We start from the raw sequence: 16,370 nt of genomic DNA, 5'->3' as shown, positions 1-16,370 counted from the left end.
CATGTTCGTAATTATGCCTATGAGATATTGATGGTCCATGTATGATAAGTATGAAAGATATGCCATGTACACGTAAGCATGTCTCATAGAAAAGCTATGATGTGTGGGAACGAATAGAAGTATGATGTGAATCATAACCATGTACCCTTATATAAAAAGTTAGTTTCACAGTTGCTGAATATTAAAGACATTTTATCTATATTTTCATTAAATTTTTCATTATTATTTATTTCATAGAATTAAAAAAAAACAAACAAACAAACAAAGCGTCTACGAGAAGGCAGGAATTTCAACTGAGCATGACTTCAATTGAACATTCTCGATTGGCAGCTGGTCCTTAGGAAAGTCACATCCACCGCTTTTCGCGGCCTTAGCCAGCGAAGCACATGGCGTCGGATCGACATCGCTACTAAATCCCTCAATTTCCGTACAGTTCCACTGCAACTTTTTAGGATTCTTTGACAAACCAATCTTCACATTCGAAACACATATATCCGTGAACGGATCTCCCGAAATTCCCGCCAAATTTGCCGACATTGTAACATTCTTGGCCACCACGTCTCTGTAATTAATGTTCTTAATCTCTGGCAATGCCGAGGGATCGAACTTATCATCCGCATGATCTTTGTAGTCTCCAGCAATCCAAAAGACGTATTTCATCGTTGATAGAAACATTCTTCGGACGAAAATGTCCTTGACGAAGCCGCCTCGTCCGCGAGCGGTTTTGATTCTGACAGCAGACTCTGTGTTTATTGCAGTGACATTTTCAATCCTAACGTTGCGGATTCCGCCGGACATTTCGCTACCAAGGGCGATACCTGCAGAATCTGGTGAGATGCAAGTGAGGTGGCGAATGACAAGGTCCTCGGTCGGCATTCCAAATTTGATACCGTATTCGTCCCATCCGCTTTTGATGGCGATGCAATCATCACCGGAAACGATGTAGCAGTCTTCGATTCGCATGTTGGAACAAGAATCTGTGAAATTGAAGGGAGAATTAGGTAGAGGGATGATGGAAAAAAAAAAAAAAGAAGCCCTGAGATTTTGAAGGTGAAGAAGTAGGGAACCTGGATCGATTCCGTCGGTGTTGGGTACGCTGACGGGAGCCAAGATGGTGAGCCCTTGGATTATCACATTCTTGCTATAGACTGGATGGACGAACCAAGAAGGAGAGTTGATCAAAGTGAGATCTGAGATTTGGATTTGATCAGAGTACATGATCTCGATCATGTATGGTCGTGTTACGTTGAGCTCCCCTTTGTGAAATTTATCCCACCAATAAGATCCTTGTCCATCGATCGTGCCGTTGTTACCTACACCATGTCACCAATCCAATTTTATTTCTCTATAATTATTTCTAACCATTTTTTTTTTTAAAAAAATGAATGTTAAAAGGTAAAGAAAAATAAATAATCACCTGTGATAACAACATCGGTAAGATTAGTTCCAAAGATGAGGCTACTGTACCGTCCACCAGTGGCATCCCTTCCCCTCCCATAAGATGGGAGAACTTTCACAAGTGGCCATTCCGATTCATTCTGCACCGTTAGATTATGAAAAACAAATCTAACTAAGTTGTTAGCTTTATAAAAATAATATACTCATAGGTCCAACCTGTGATGCAAGAATTGTAGCTTCTTTATCAATAAAAAGTGTGAAATGGCTTGTCAGATTAAAACTTCCTGTCACCCATTTTCCTGGCGGCACGACCAATTGTGCACCGCCATCTGCCGCCAATGTGCTGAGATGTTTAATCGCTTGCTGGAACGCGTGAGTATTTGAAGTTACTCCGTCGTCGACGCCGCCAAACTCCGTCAGCAACACCGAGTGTTTTCGGCAATTGATCGCCTTAAATTCCACAGAGTTCGAACTCAGAAGCGAATTCATGGCATCCACGGTGGCTAAGCTCATCAATGCCAATACAATCACAGCCGAGATTCTCGCTACGGTAACCTGTCCGAAAAAACACAGAAGATGACTCAATTTCATTTTGTTTCACAAAAACATAATGGTAAAAAATGCAGTTGAGTTTATGGATTCATCTTTTGTTACATTTTTCAAATTTTCTCCAGAAATCAATAAACAAAACCAATCAGAGTTTTGAACAATAACCCATATTATTTGAAAAAACGAATGAAAAGTAGAAGAACAAGCCAACCCTACTCGATCAATTCAAAGAAAATAACGAATCAAGAGGAAATTCAAAGAAAGAAAAAGAAAAATTACATTGATTTTTGTGGATTTTCGAGGAAGATCCATGATGAATTTTTGTTTTTGAGTTTATGATTTTTAGATTAGGGACAGACAATTTTATAGAATAATTTAGGAATTAAAAATAGAAAATGAAATTTTTACTATTATTATTATTATTATTTAGAGGCTGAAAATTAGGTTGTAAATGAACCGTTGAATTTACAAGGATAAAAGTCAAATTAAGGACAATACAATGTTGTAAAGAAACACAATACAACCTGTAAAAAAAAAAAGTAAAGAGTGTAAGGTTTTTAAATTTGGCATCTTGTTTTGGTTTTTTTTTTTTTTTTTTTTTTTTTTAATTGTTTTATAAGTATTAGGGTAAGTATCAAGGTCATAAAATAATTACGCTAAGAATAGGATCAAACCAAGTCAATTAAATTCATATTTAAAAATAAATTATTAAATATTTTTTATATTAAAATTTTATTGTTATTAAAAACAAAAATTTTGAATAAATTATTCAAATAACTTAAATCAACTTAACTTAAATATTTTATGGTTCGATTAAGCTGATGAATACGCTTATGACCTTGATGTTGCTATGTTATGACTCACTAACTATGAATGGAATGTGAGTGTTATGACTATAAAGGTGGAAGGAAATTCCTCCGTACGTGTTCCGACGAGAATACCGACGTTTCTTCAGCCTCTATAGGGATTTGCCTTTTGAAGGTTAGTATAACACTTCCGAAATACTTCCTCGATCTTTGTGAAGTAGAAACCCACGATTTTCTTCTTTAAACCCTCTCTGTTTTCTCTCTCGATCTCGGTTAAAAAGATAGAAAGCAAAACAATCGAATGAGGGTTGGGAGGTTTGAGCATAGAGAAACTTAAAGAGATTGGGAAACGTTCCCAAATCTAGAGTAATTGTCACGATCCAATTTTTGAGACTTCGAAACTCGAATCGAGACTAAAAAGATAAAAGCAAAAAATAATAATAATAAATAAAATACAAGATTAAAAAATTGAATAAAATTTAAATAAAAAAAAATCTCAAATTAAATACAAAATTAAATAAAATTATAAGACGGTATTGTTTAAAATATTACAAACAGGAAACAAGTTTGGAATACAATTATAAAACAAAATACAAAAGTCTCCAAAATGTAAAAATGGAGTAACACTCCAAAACGACCCCCTCTTGAACCACATAGCTCTCGAATGCTCCTCCACCTCATCCCACAACTTCAAACACCAGAAAAAGAGAGGGAGAAGGGTGAGTATAAAAATACTTAGTAAGCAATCTATTTATAGGCTCTCATCGCATCCTTAACCTAGTAAGTATGCACGGGCTTTCCACTGCTATTTGAGTAATTGGGTACCCTGATGTTTCGAGCGAGTCTCTAAACTGAAGCGTACCCCTAGGGGTATATGCTAGTTTTCCAATCTTTCTTTTCTACGACTTAGGTGGCTTGACTTGCTCATGCAGTAAATGACTAGTGTACTAGGTGGGTTAAAGCGCAACCGCATAAACTGCGAGATAGTATGGTTGGATCTCAATTTGAACATCATCCATGAAGGTTAGTTGACAAGCCCTCCCACAAGACCACGATCCTCTGTGTGCCGATCAGCTACTAGGTCAACCTACGTGGTCCCACACTCCAAGCTTAGGGACGGGTTTACAACAAAAAGGTCATGTTCAAGAGACCCGTGGTCATTTCTACTAAGTTGGGGCACGTGTCGCACTACCCTAATCAGTGACACTTAGCTCCACGATATGGAAAATGGAGTAGAGTCTCGATGGTACAGTACCAGAGCAAAAAAGGTAGCGGACAAATTAGTGACACTGTTCACACTGTTATAGTCTCTTCAGCTATCTTGGTTGTTCTTGGTTGTCGTGGAGGTCTACGAAATTCTTAGGAGCTTCTAGGCAGTTTAAATCTCATCTCTTGTTTCCAGGACGCTCGAGCTTAGCTCCTCGAGGATAATCCAAATCTCTATGTACATTTAGGTCTAAATCAAGTCTCCAGGTACACTCAGGTCTAAAACCTCTAATCGCCACTCACGATCCTGAGGTTCTAGGTCTACTGGAAATATTTTGACCTAGGTCAAACCTCTAATCGCCACTCACGATCCTGGGGTTCTGGGTCTACTGGAAATATTTTGACCTAGGTCATCGTGTAAGCCGCACTAGCTGTAGTGCCCTAATCTTAACTAAGTTCTCTCATGCATGCTTTGCTAGGGAGATATACCTATTGATCACCTAAACGCGTAATCCATACTTTGAACTTTTCCTTGGTCACATTTGGGAGCTGAGGAGGTTTATTGGATTCCTAAGGCGACTAGGTGGATTAACGGGAAAGTTTGGCTCTAGGTTGCTCTACTCCGACATCTCAAGTCTTTCTTAGTCTTAGAGCACTAGAGCCTAGATCCTCTGACCGTTGCTCACAATCCTAAGGTGCTCAGTAGGGTCATCGTTTGAGGCATCTAGTCTAGGGTCATCGTCCAGTCAACCAAACTCTAACGCCCTAGCTGTGCAGATAAACACGCTTTATAGGAAGAATACATAGTCAAACACATGGAGCTAACACATACTATATCATGCATACATGCTCAGCAGGGAGATAACATCCATCAATCACTCGAAGCATAGATTACAATAGTTCATCTTCCTTTTCAACACAGCGGAAAGCATATAAAACAGCATTATCACAAATCTCATCATAGGGACATTTTGGTCATTTCTTACATCATGCATAACATACTCATCCATGTTGCCCAACTCCTATTTTAGTCTTGCAATTCGTGTTTCTAGCTTTTCATAATATATAAAACAACATGCTTCTCGGAAATCTCAACCTAGGGACATAACGGTAATTTTACCCTAACACACAAACAATACATACTCATCCAAAAAAAACCTCCCTTTCGAAGTCCATAACATGCATTTTCTAACCACCTAAGATAAGAAATGCTCGCATGCTAACACACCCTAGAAATTCCTACGAGTATTACTTTCATAAAATCCATGTGGTGACTTATTTGGATGACGTGTGACTTCCGAAGGTAGCTTTTCCACATGCTAGGAGCTCCAAACCTTCTGAAATTTCTCTTATAAGTCCTAATTCAAGTAAATTTAGGGTTAGTAAAATTTGAATGAATAGCTGATAAATGAAGGTCAAACGGGCCGAAAACACCTCTTACGTGCTATCACCTTCACATTCGACTCCTACGTCAAATTTTTTTATTTCCCAACCAATTTTCGATTCTTTTCTATTTTATATAATTTTTATAACTTTCTCTACACAAAATTAAGTTAGTTTCTTCACAAAACTCGTAGAAATTTAATCCATCTTTAATAAGGTATTTTTCTCATAATTTTTAGTCAACCACAACAAGAAATAATTGAATCCAAAGATGGTCGAAAACTAAAAACTTACCAAAATTTTCATTTTCATGACGTTCATCGAAACGCCACCTTCTGGTTTGAATCAACTCCGAATTCCTTCGTGAAACTTGTGTAAATCCCTCCAATATTAACATACTAAAAATTTAGAATTTAAATCCAAGAAAAACTCTCGATTTTGAAGAAAAATCAAAATCAAGAACCGGAAAATCATACCTTCCGTTCTTTCTCAATTTTTTTTTTATGAAATGAGTGAATTCCTATTGTGAAGTTATGTTTTCATCTCCCTATTTGATCAAGTCTCCAAAATGTTCGGCATACTGAATCATCTACCAAAGTCATTCCCATTCATATAAATCAAAGGACAAATCCTCACAAGCAAGAGTTCATTGCTCACTCAGGATTAAGATTGAGTTCCATATGATTATATTGTGAAATATTAATCTTCTCAATTAACGGATTTATAAATAGAGATTAAATATTTTGTAGTCCAGTCTTATATAAACTCATTGCATATGATACCCCCAATCACATGCTTCTACGTAAACGATTTGAATCAAATAATTTGTAACAATTACAAAGTAAGTCGTATTAATAGTGCTTAATAAGTCACTTAACCTTATCCATATGAACATGATACTTTTGTATGTCAACTACATATTGTTCAAGAAGAGCACCAAAAGTTATAGTAAGATTCACATGCCCACTCGAGATGTTGATATTTGCTGCAACCGAAGACTGTGTTGTACAAAATGCCATAATAAAAAAAATTGTTATGATACCCAATTGTTGTAGCGGAAGCGGAAGTAAGATCGATCGCACTCACACACCTACAAACAAAAATTAAACAAAGAGACACAAAGATTTACACGGTTTGGAGAGAATAAATCCCTCTATATCCACGGGTGGTAGCCATTTACTAAATATTTACAAGTGTATCTTTCACATTACAATGTCTTTCAACAAAGTTTCTCCTAATTGCCTCTAGAATGGCAACGATTCCACATTTAACACAAATGTCATTAGACAAATACAAAATGACAATAACTCCACATCTAAACCAAAATGCCACCAGACAAATACAAAATGGCAATGACTCTGACTCCACGTCTCAAAATAAAGCTATATATTTGTGTAATACATGAACCAAATAAATGAGAATATGATGAAATGGTTATGAATTAAATGAGAGTTAATAACCATAATAAATGGGAATATGAACCAAAATGATTATGAAGTAAATGAGAGTTAATAACCAAAATAAATGAGAATATGAACCATTAAGTTGTTCGGTAGATAGCATGTGCTAAGGCTACCTTTGGATCTATAGTTACTAGGACTAGACAATGGGGCATGGTGCGAGTTAGAGGCCTACATCCATTTGCATCTGTGTGGTGCAACTATAAATCTCGAGTTGATGGTCGTCTTTCTCGGCCTGATTATCCATTTTCATCTCCAAATTCGTGCTTAAGGTACTTTACTCTTCCTCTAAACCTCCCCATTTTTTTAATTAATTTTGAATATTACATGTAACTCTTGAAATGTCGTGTTAATTTTTATTTATAATTTTAGAGAACAAAATTCAATTAATATTTTTGAAATAATTTCAAAATTAAAATAAATAAATAAAAATGAAAGTAAAAGATAAATGGACCTTCTAGAGCTTCTAGTGCTTTCCGTTTTCTCTCACTCTTACTTAAACCCTCGTTCCATTGGACCGATCTTTTCAAGCGATTTCTTGATTCTGCTTGCGTCTGCCTGCCATGGCGATTATCTCCGACTACGAAGAGAAGGAAGAAATTTCGAAGCCAAAAAGGCCTTTCTCCTCCTCCTCCACTCCATCATCTTCTTCATCTGCTAAGCCTTCTCACTTCAATGCCGACTTTGATCCTTCAAACCCTCTAGGGTTTTTGGAGAAGGTGTTCGATTTTCTTGCCAATGAGAGCGATTTTCTCTCAAGCGATAGAGCCGAGAAGGAAATTGAGACGGTGGTGCGCAGAGCTGTGGAGAAGAGAAAGAAGCATGAGGAGTCACTTGAGCACAAAGGGAAGGCTGAGAAGAGGATCAAGGAGGAGGTGAGGAGTGTGAAGCAGGAGGTGAAGGCTGTGAAGGAGGAGACGAAGACTGTGGCATCACCACCAGAAGAGAAAGTGGGTGTGAAGTTGGAGGGGAACAGCGAGGAGAATGGGCCAAGAGGTGAGCATTTTGTGCTTTATTTTGTCATTTTGTGTTGTATTCGCTTTATTGATATTGTACTATCTAGAAGAGGTAAAGGAGTGGGAAACATTGAAGAGCTGAAATGATTGTCTGTTCATAAATCTCGACGGTCAAGTATGGCTAGATTTTACTGTCAATAGTGCAGTGAACAGGCAAGGTTTAGCAATTGGAGTGAGGAAATTTGCATTGTGATGAAGCATTGGTGGCAGTAGTTTTGTAGCTCTTAGTCCGGATGGTTCATGGTTCTAGTTTGTAGTTAGCCAGTTGTTTACTTGGTTAGTAGGGTGTAGGCTAATCCGTTAACCCTCTTAACTCAAGGGCGGGATTCATCTGATGTATTGATACTTGTTCAATGTTGCTCTGAGTTCAACATTAGAAGTGAAATAATTGGGATATTATTCTATTCTAGCCATATCACGGGTTAGAAGTTATGTCCGAGTCTTATTGGTTTTCAATGTCAATTGAATGGTATTATATTGCTTTTTTGGGTATATGTGTGTGTGTGTGGAAACTCTGCTGTAGTTGAGAAAACTTACGTAGAAAATATGACTTCTTATGTGGAGTTTGAATTTTATCCTTTTGAGTTAAGCATGATATCTCATCATGCAGTGTGATAGTTTCTGTCTTTTCTTTTCATAATGTGTCTGTTAAAGGTGTCTAAAATTCCTCTGGAATTTGGAACTCAGTATGAGGCTTCCCCTATCAAATTTATGAAATAAATCTTTTTGTCTTGTGAGTTCGACTGCCTGATCGACCCTAGACTTTGTTTGTAAACCAAATGTCATCTTTAACTTTGTTTGTACTTATGGAATGTGCAGTTCCCAACAAAGGTAATGGCCTTGATATGGACAACTACTCTTGGACACAGACCCTGCAAGAAGTCAATGTTAATGTACCTGTACCCAAAGGAACCAAGTCCAGGTTTGTGGTGTGTGAGATCAAGAAGAATCATCTCAAAGTTGGACTAAAGGGTCAACCGCCAGTGATAGATGTATGTTTGTTAGCAGCAGCTTGTTTCTGTTACGGGCATATTTGCACGGAGTGTATTTTTATACTTTCAAGTTCTGAATTATCATCACTTGCTTGCAGGGAGAGCTTTGTCAGATTGTCAAGCCAGATGACTGTTACTGGAGCATAGGTACTTCTGGAGTTCTGTTCACAATAAAAGAGTGAATAATGTTAAATCTCTTTTAGATATGGCTTATTTTGATGCTGTTCAAGTCCTTGGGAAAAGGGGATAGCATAAATAAGAAGGGATGCATAAAGTTAATTGAAAGCAGTTTTTGTGATCACTTGGGTATCAAAGTTATTGCATTAACTAATTGTTCCATGTTTTATATTGGTACTTGTTGCAGAGGATCAGAGCACCATCTCCATTCTTTTGACCAAGCACAACCAAATGGAGTGGTGGAAGTACCTAGTGAAAGGTGATCCTGAGATTGATACACAGAAGGTTGAACCTGAGAACAGCAAACTAGCAGATTTGGATCCAGAAACACGACAAACAGTTGAAAAGATGATGGTATGTATTTTGTTCATCTATTTTATATCTAATACACGTATAGCTTTGTTATATTCTCCTGTATATTTATTTTTGTGCTTTGATAAAGAATCCAACTTTTTTTTAGTTGGAAACAAGAAATACTTTTCTATTGTATTGGGGAAAAGTTATAAGCATAATAATTTATACACTCCAGCTAGGACTTCACGAAAATCACCCCAACAAATGTTAATATCTTCAGAAGTACAGTTGCAAAAAGAACTTGAAGTCCTCACTGAAAGGATACATAACATTTTGCTAAGTTCACCACCTCCTCCCAATATAAACACTTTCCTCCAAAATTCTCTGGTTACTTCATACCAAACCTCGTATGATTGCTTTATACATTTAAGCCCATTGTGCTTTACGCCTCAGTGGGATTTTCAAATGATCAACAAATCATCCAATAGTTCTCTTAATCTTATTCTTTTCCCCATTCTGAAGAAACGTGAAACCTCAAGTTTCTTACGACTGAATTGGATCTTAAGCGGCTTTGTGATGGAAACCAAATATATTGAAATATATAAGATAATGATATTACTTGTAAACCACCAAGAAATTTCAGGCACTTAAAATTTCCTCACTCTTGTGATGCCACTCAAGCTAGCTCATGCTTTGACTCACTGAACAAATGTTTACCTCCATCTTTTCAGACTTACTCTATTTACAACAAATCATGAAAATAACGACTCCTAACTGATTGCTGTTATTCCCATAATATCCAATAATATCCCCACTTATATCCTTATAGGATTCCATCACTTTACCAACTACTACTAGTATGTCTCAGTAGTATTTTCAAGCACAATCATCCTCTTAATCTCCTACACCTTTTATCCTATAGTCGCAGCCTTGTTGTTTATACGAATACCCCCTTGAAAGTTGAAATGAAGGCAAGACCACTTTTTTCAACTCACTAAATGATCGTGACTCCAAATCAAGGCCTTCCTCAATAAATTCCTCAAGACTTACTCGATGGGTCTGCCCTGATTTTATATATATAGTGGACATTGGGGTGGGTCATGTGAGAGTCAATCTACCCTCAAAGAGAAAAAGGATTTCTTCTATTTCGGCAGATTATAGTCACTAACAATCAGAGGAAGTCTTAACTCAACTATCAAAAACTGTTAAATTCCCCAGAGAAGGATATAGATATTGTTAGATTTTTTTGACAATATGATGAAAGGGCAGAGATCATCTCAATTTTAACCATGTTCCGCATCATTCTAGGAGTTCATCTCCCTCATCCTTGATGCCAATAAAAATTCATGCTCGTGAGTAAAATTATTTTATATCAGCAGAGACACCTCTGAAAACTGCCATGTTTAATAGATCTAAACTCATCATGCCTGATATTATGCTTTCCTGTCTCTTGACATTCAATGAGTTAACCTAAGTTCGCTATTTAGTGCATATTGTTATGCATTGATGATGGGTACGGTTGCAGCTGTTGCTATATGTATATTAATATATTTTATAATAAATTGATAATCAATTCATCTTCCTTGACTTGGGGGAAATTTTTACAGTTCGATCAAAGGCAGAAGTCCATGGGACTCCCAACCAGCGATGAGATGCAGAAGCAAGAGATTCTGAAGAAGTTCATGGCTGAGGTGATTTATTTGTACCTGTGTGCATGTGTTTGCTTTTGGTTTATAATATTCTATTGATTCTCTCGACTGAATCTCTGAATTGCCATGCAGCATCCGGAGATGGACTTTTCAAGGGCAAAGTTATCATAAATGGAAATTTTCTTCCTGATTCGACAACACATATATAAGAGAACCCGCTAAAGAAAAAGCAAATAAGATTATAGTTTCTGTTCAGAGCTGGAGAGTTTTAGGTTGCTTTTGGGAGATCGAATTCTTGAGTCGGTTTCTTAATGTTTAGGGGATAGAGGGTCTTTTCTAGATTACAAGAATGGCAATGTGGACATATTCTCATTAACTAATGAATCGGGATTTTGGTATGATGCACGTATGGAATTAAGTTATATCATTTTATTTTTCATGATAATTTAGATGGGCTGTCTACGATGGTGTTCCAAGATCTATTTCAGCAAAAATCAATGTTGGGTCCGAGTGAAAGGCCCATGGATCATGAGCAAGCAGATCTATTTCAGCAAGTAAGATCCAAGGTGATCTCTCTTACAAAATGATATTTAGATTCCATTACAAATAAATGAGCAGTGCTATTCAGAAGATTATACATGATTTCGTTAATTGTCTGGAGAGTTTGATAATTCCAATCCAATAGACAAATCTTGATTAGGCTACCTTCGCTAATATTTGGTCGTTTGGAATTTCTTTTTCCAAATTTTTTCTCTCTAGGTGGTGGCCACAGAAAGAACCAAGCTACTTCATTGAGACCATGAAAGGGACTTCTCAACCTAATTGAATGTTGGGTTAGGACATCATTTTGATTTTTCTTTCATATGTTATTCTTTTTCTATATTGAACGGTGATAAATTGCGATGATTTGTGATTCAAACAGTGGCATTCATCCTTGTGGCGGAAACGTGCTGACAGGCGTCGACCCGTGCCTATCTAAGGCATTTGGGTTCTTCTAAATGCCCTTTTCCAATAAAAGGTAGAAGGGTCTACACCCCTTTGTCATTATTGTGTGATAGACCCACAAATGCCCCATCAATGGAAATGATTCTCCTTGGAAAACCTGTACCCTGGGGGGACCTCTAATCCTCCCTCCAATGTCTGAGGGGCTTGGTTTGTAGTCTTCCCCTCTCCATTCACTTTGCTACCAAACAGCCTGCTTTTGTTGTTGTGACCAATAAAACCAAACTGAAACACAACAGCATGCCATTCCCCTTTAAATCTCTCTCCCACATGCTTCCCAAACCATCCCAAAATGATTCCCCCTTTTTCCTTCCGTCTTGCTAATTCGTTGCATTTTGTTGGTGTACCCATAACAATCCTTTTAGAACCATTCTAGCACAGGTATAGGGATGCCATGAATTCCACGAAATATAGGTTTAGAAATCTTGAACATCTTTTATATCTTCATTAAAATACTCCCACTTTCTTGTTTGATAATATTCATTAATAAATCTTTCGTGAAACAACACCCCCCCAAAAAAAAGGATTTAAGATTCAGCTTCTAGACATAAAGAGTTCCTTTTTTCTTGGGCTTTTTCCTGTCAGTGAAAGCAAGCCAGTTGTTTTCTTATCAAAGGGGAAAGGAATCCTCCAAAAATATTATCATCAAGACAGACAAGGACATATTCTTGATGAACCCACCTCATCTTCTCACAAATTTTGACCCAAAAAAGCAATAATTCTCTCATAATCCTGGTGAAAGCAGAGCTCAGATTTCCCCTTATTCATTCTTTTTCCCATAGCTTTGGGAAAATGGAAAATTTTTCTTCAATGCTTATCTTCACGTCCAAATTCACTATCATTGGCATGCCACTTGTCATTGGAATTTTCTGCTCTCTTTTTTCCCATCTTTGTTTTTGGTTCAAAATTGAGATGAGATGGCCCTCCACCTGCAGGACCAACCCCAACACAGCGAATGAGTCCCTGTCTGAAGTGATGGCAGAGGAGACCTTCTGCTAAACTTTTGCCTCAAAGAACTGTCTCTTAGTGTTTGGTTCCTCACTGTTCTTTTCCAAGATGTGAATCATTTTTTGTACTAATCTTGTACTGCTGAAAAGCTTGGCCGTTTCATCAACTGAAAACCCCATTTTATTGTACGCTCCAAAATGTGAATAAATGATGAAAAACAAGGAAATTCCTTGGTATCAAAAGCAAAGGCAACTTTTCTCTAAACCGATCTGGAACAGTGCTAAACCTTATGTGAATTTTCATTCATTTTAATGATTTTCTGTCTCTCTTTTGATTGATTTTGTATTGTTCATCCACCAAGAGACAATGGAAAGAACCATTGCCAAGAATTGGTTCATGTTCATGATGCAAAAGGAAATTAAACAAAACAACAAAAGCTGAACTTAGACAAACTTTTTGACCTTTTCTTGGAATAAGACCGAAAGCAATGAGAGATGTAATTGTGGAATAACTTAATTGTTTTGAGCTATGAAATTTCCAGATCTTTATTGTACCAAAGTTATTACATTGGGAAATTGTGATGAGACTGATTCTGAAAGCTGATGCCGACAGCAAAACTCAATGACTTAACTCAAAATAGAACTCATAAAAAGGGTTATTCTTGTTGCAGTAAAAAATGCTCTTATATCAATTGTTGTATCCTAATGTCACAACCAAAAAATGTTACAATACTCAATTGTTGTTGTAGAAGCTAGATCGATCGCACCCTCACACACCCATAAACAAAAATTAAACAAAGAGACAGAGATTTACGTAATTTGGAGGGAAGAAATTCCCCTACATCTAGTCAATCACTATAATCAAAATGTTTATAAGTATATTTCTTGCATTCTCACACTTCAAAATTTCTCAACAAAGTTCCTCTCAATTGTCTTAGGCAAATATAAGACTCCACACCTAACCCAAATGTCACTAGACAAATACAAAATGACAATGATTCAACAACTCAACAATTCTACTATATATCGGCATAGTAATACTAATTTTCATACATGAACCAAATAAATAAAAATATGAACCATCAAACGTTATGAACTAAATGAGAGTTGTAACAATACATCTCATAATTGAAGATTTTGATCAAAATAAAAGGATTTTTATCAGAAAGTACGAGCCACATAACCCGAAAATCTCGTGGTTATTTCCTTTCGAGTTTATATGGTGTTGAATGCTCTAGAAAGAAAGAAAAGAGTCGGTTCAAATCCAAATTGTTTATCTCATCTCAGTCGCCAAACGCAAGAATGCATGCCATGGACAATGACTGCCACTTCATTCATGTTTGTCCATGTCAGCAGAATCCAAAAGGACAATTCAAAGCTTGAGGCATGTAAAAGGGGTCCAAAAAGTGGGGCCACGCCAGCCATAGCCACCTCACTTACAATTCTCTAAAACAGACAAATCCCACTCCAGCTGTTTCTTCTTTAAGCCATCTCTTTCTCTTTTAGTAACTTAAAATTCCTGTTCTTCCTTCAGCTGAAAGTGATAAAAAAAAGTCACATTTTTAAACACAGTTTCCACTCACTTCTCCAATTTTCCTTGTTTGTTCTTTGTGATTTCTGCTAATTTGTTGTCCCCACAACATGTGATCCAAGGCTGCTTAATCTCATGCCATAAATTACCATGAGTAGCTTTTAATTCTATGCCTAACTCTCCTCTAGCCACCATGCATATAAGGAAATCTCGTTGCTAGGATATTAAATTGTGAGATTCCACATCGGTTCGAGTGCGGAACGAAACATTTTTATAAGGGTGTGGAAACCTCTCCCTAGAAGACGCGTTTTAAAAACTTTGAGAGAAAACCTAAAGAGGACAATATATGCTAGCCGTGGGCTTGGAGTGTTACAAGTGGTATCAGAGCCAAAAACCAAACAGTGTGTCAGCGAGGACACTACGCCCCCAAGGAGGTGGATTGTGAAATCCCACATCGGTTAGAGGGGGAACGAAGCATTCCTTATAAAGGTGTGGAAACCTCTCCCTAGTAAACGCGTTCTAAAACTATGAGGCTGATGGCGATATGTAACGGGTCAAAACAGACAATATCTACTAACAGTGGGATTTGGGTGCTATATAAATGAACTAAACAAGAGATTACCTGGGACAACGAATCTCTTTATATTTCTACAAGAATATGATATCTAAGTTCGCGTGCATCTGCTTCTAGATATCGTATCAACAGAAACGTTATCGTTACTTATGTATTCAAGGTGTTTTCGACCTCTAATCAATGTCAAACTTTATATATATATATTTGATGCATGTTAAATGGTGTATTTGAAGAAAGTGCTATTTTTGTGCACATAGATTGTAGATGAAATATGGGGATGCAAAGATGACCAAATGCATTTAATATCTTCCACCTAGCAATTCTTTTCCACCATCACCTACTTTTCTGTAATCATGGACAAGGATTTGCATTTAACTATCAAAATAAGTGGACATTTTTCAGCACATTTGGTCCACAAAGACCTCATCATCTTTAATGGAATTAACACAAAACCAAAGAAATAGATTCTTTTGGTTTTCACTTACAAATCCCAAACCACACTTGTACCAATCCTAACCCGACACGTTTCAACCAGGTAATTGGCTCTTTCGGACTTTCCCTGTTATCTTTTTTGGGTTTTCTCTTTCACACTTTCTCTCAAGGTTTTAAAATGCTCTGCTAGGGAGAAGTTTCCACGTCGTTTTCAAAAGAATGTTTCGTTCTCCTATTTAACTGATATGGGATCTCACAATCCATCCCTTTCGAGGTCTAGCGTCTTCGATGACACTCGTTCCTTCTTTAATCGATGTGGGACCCTCCAATCTACCCCCTTTAGGGCCTAGCGTCCTTGTTGGCACACCGCCTCGTGTCCACTCTCCTTTAGGGTTCAACGTCCTTGATGGCACACCGTCTCGTGTCCACTCCCCTTCAGGGCTCAGCCTCCTTGCTGGCACACCGTCTCGTATCCATTCCCCCTTCGGTGCTCAGCCTCCTTGTTGACACACCGCCTTGCCCACTCCCCTTCATGGCTTAGCCTTCTCACTGGCACATCATTTAGTGTTTGGCTCAGATACTATTTGCAACAACTCAAGCTCACCGCTAGCAGATATTGTCATCTTTTGGGCTTTCTATTTCGGGTTTTTCCTCAAGATTTTTTAAAACACATCTGCTAGGAAGAGGTTTCCACCCACTTAAAAAGAATGTACCGTTCTTGAAACTTGAAACTATACTAAACCAATGATTATATTAAACAAACTTTTAAGACTAAAATTCTGAAGTGGGTTTCACTGTTTGTGTCTTATTCCTTTCATTCATGCTGATTCCCTTTTGCCTATGGAACTTCTGGAAATTCATTTTTATTGGATTCCATAAGTCTTCATACTAATCATACTCCAAACCATATTTTCTCTCTATACCCAAATGCCAAAAAAACCTATATATTTGTGC

The 16,370-nt window shown here is 37.3% G+C and overlaps 2 protein-coding genes across 2 annotated transcripts; one reads left to right on the top strand and one right to left on the bottom strand.

Moving 5' to 3' along the window:
• Positions 1-249: 249 nt before the first annotated feature.
• On the bottom strand, positions 250-2,266 carry LOC111808689 (putative polygalacturonase). The gene is made up of 5 exons (XM_087117022.1): positions 2,227-2,266; positions 1,615-1,953; positions 1,418-1,538; positions 1,068-1,313; positions 250-977 (listed from the first exon to the last, which is right to left on the bottom strand). Exons 1-5 carry the CDS (start codon positions 2,257-2,259, stop codon positions 271-273), a joined length of 1,446 nt encoding a protein of 481 aa, XP_086973148.1. The 5' UTR covers positions 2,260-2,266; the 3' UTR covers positions 250-270.
• Positions 2,267-7,297: 5,031 nt separating this feature from the next.
• Positions 7,298-11,328, top strand: LOC111809107 (protein BOBBER 1). The gene is made up of 6 exons (XM_023695458.2): positions 7,298-7,798; positions 8,638-8,810; positions 8,909-8,957; positions 9,175-9,341; positions 10,889-10,972; positions 11,063-11,328. The coding sequence occupies exons 1-6, from the start codon at positions 7,366-7,368 to the stop codon at positions 11,099-11,101; spliced, it is 945 nt and encodes a 314-aa protein (XP_023551226.2). The 5' UTR covers positions 7,298-7,365; the 3' UTR covers positions 11,102-11,328.
• The last annotated feature ends 5,042 nt before the right edge of the window (positions 11,329-16,370 follow it).

The sequence above is a fragment of the Cucurbita pepo genome, chromosome 13 (genome assembly GCF_057944985.1).
Source record: "Cucurbita pepo subsp. pepo isolate OVF chromosome 13, ASM5794498v1, whole genome shotgun sequence".
NCBI classification, from domain to species: Eukaryota; Viridiplantae; Streptophyta; class Magnoliopsida; order Cucurbitales; family Cucurbitaceae; genus Cucurbita; species Cucurbita pepo.
Note: the sequence above shows the minus strand (reverse complement) of the source record. Positions and strands in the feature narration are given on the sequence as shown.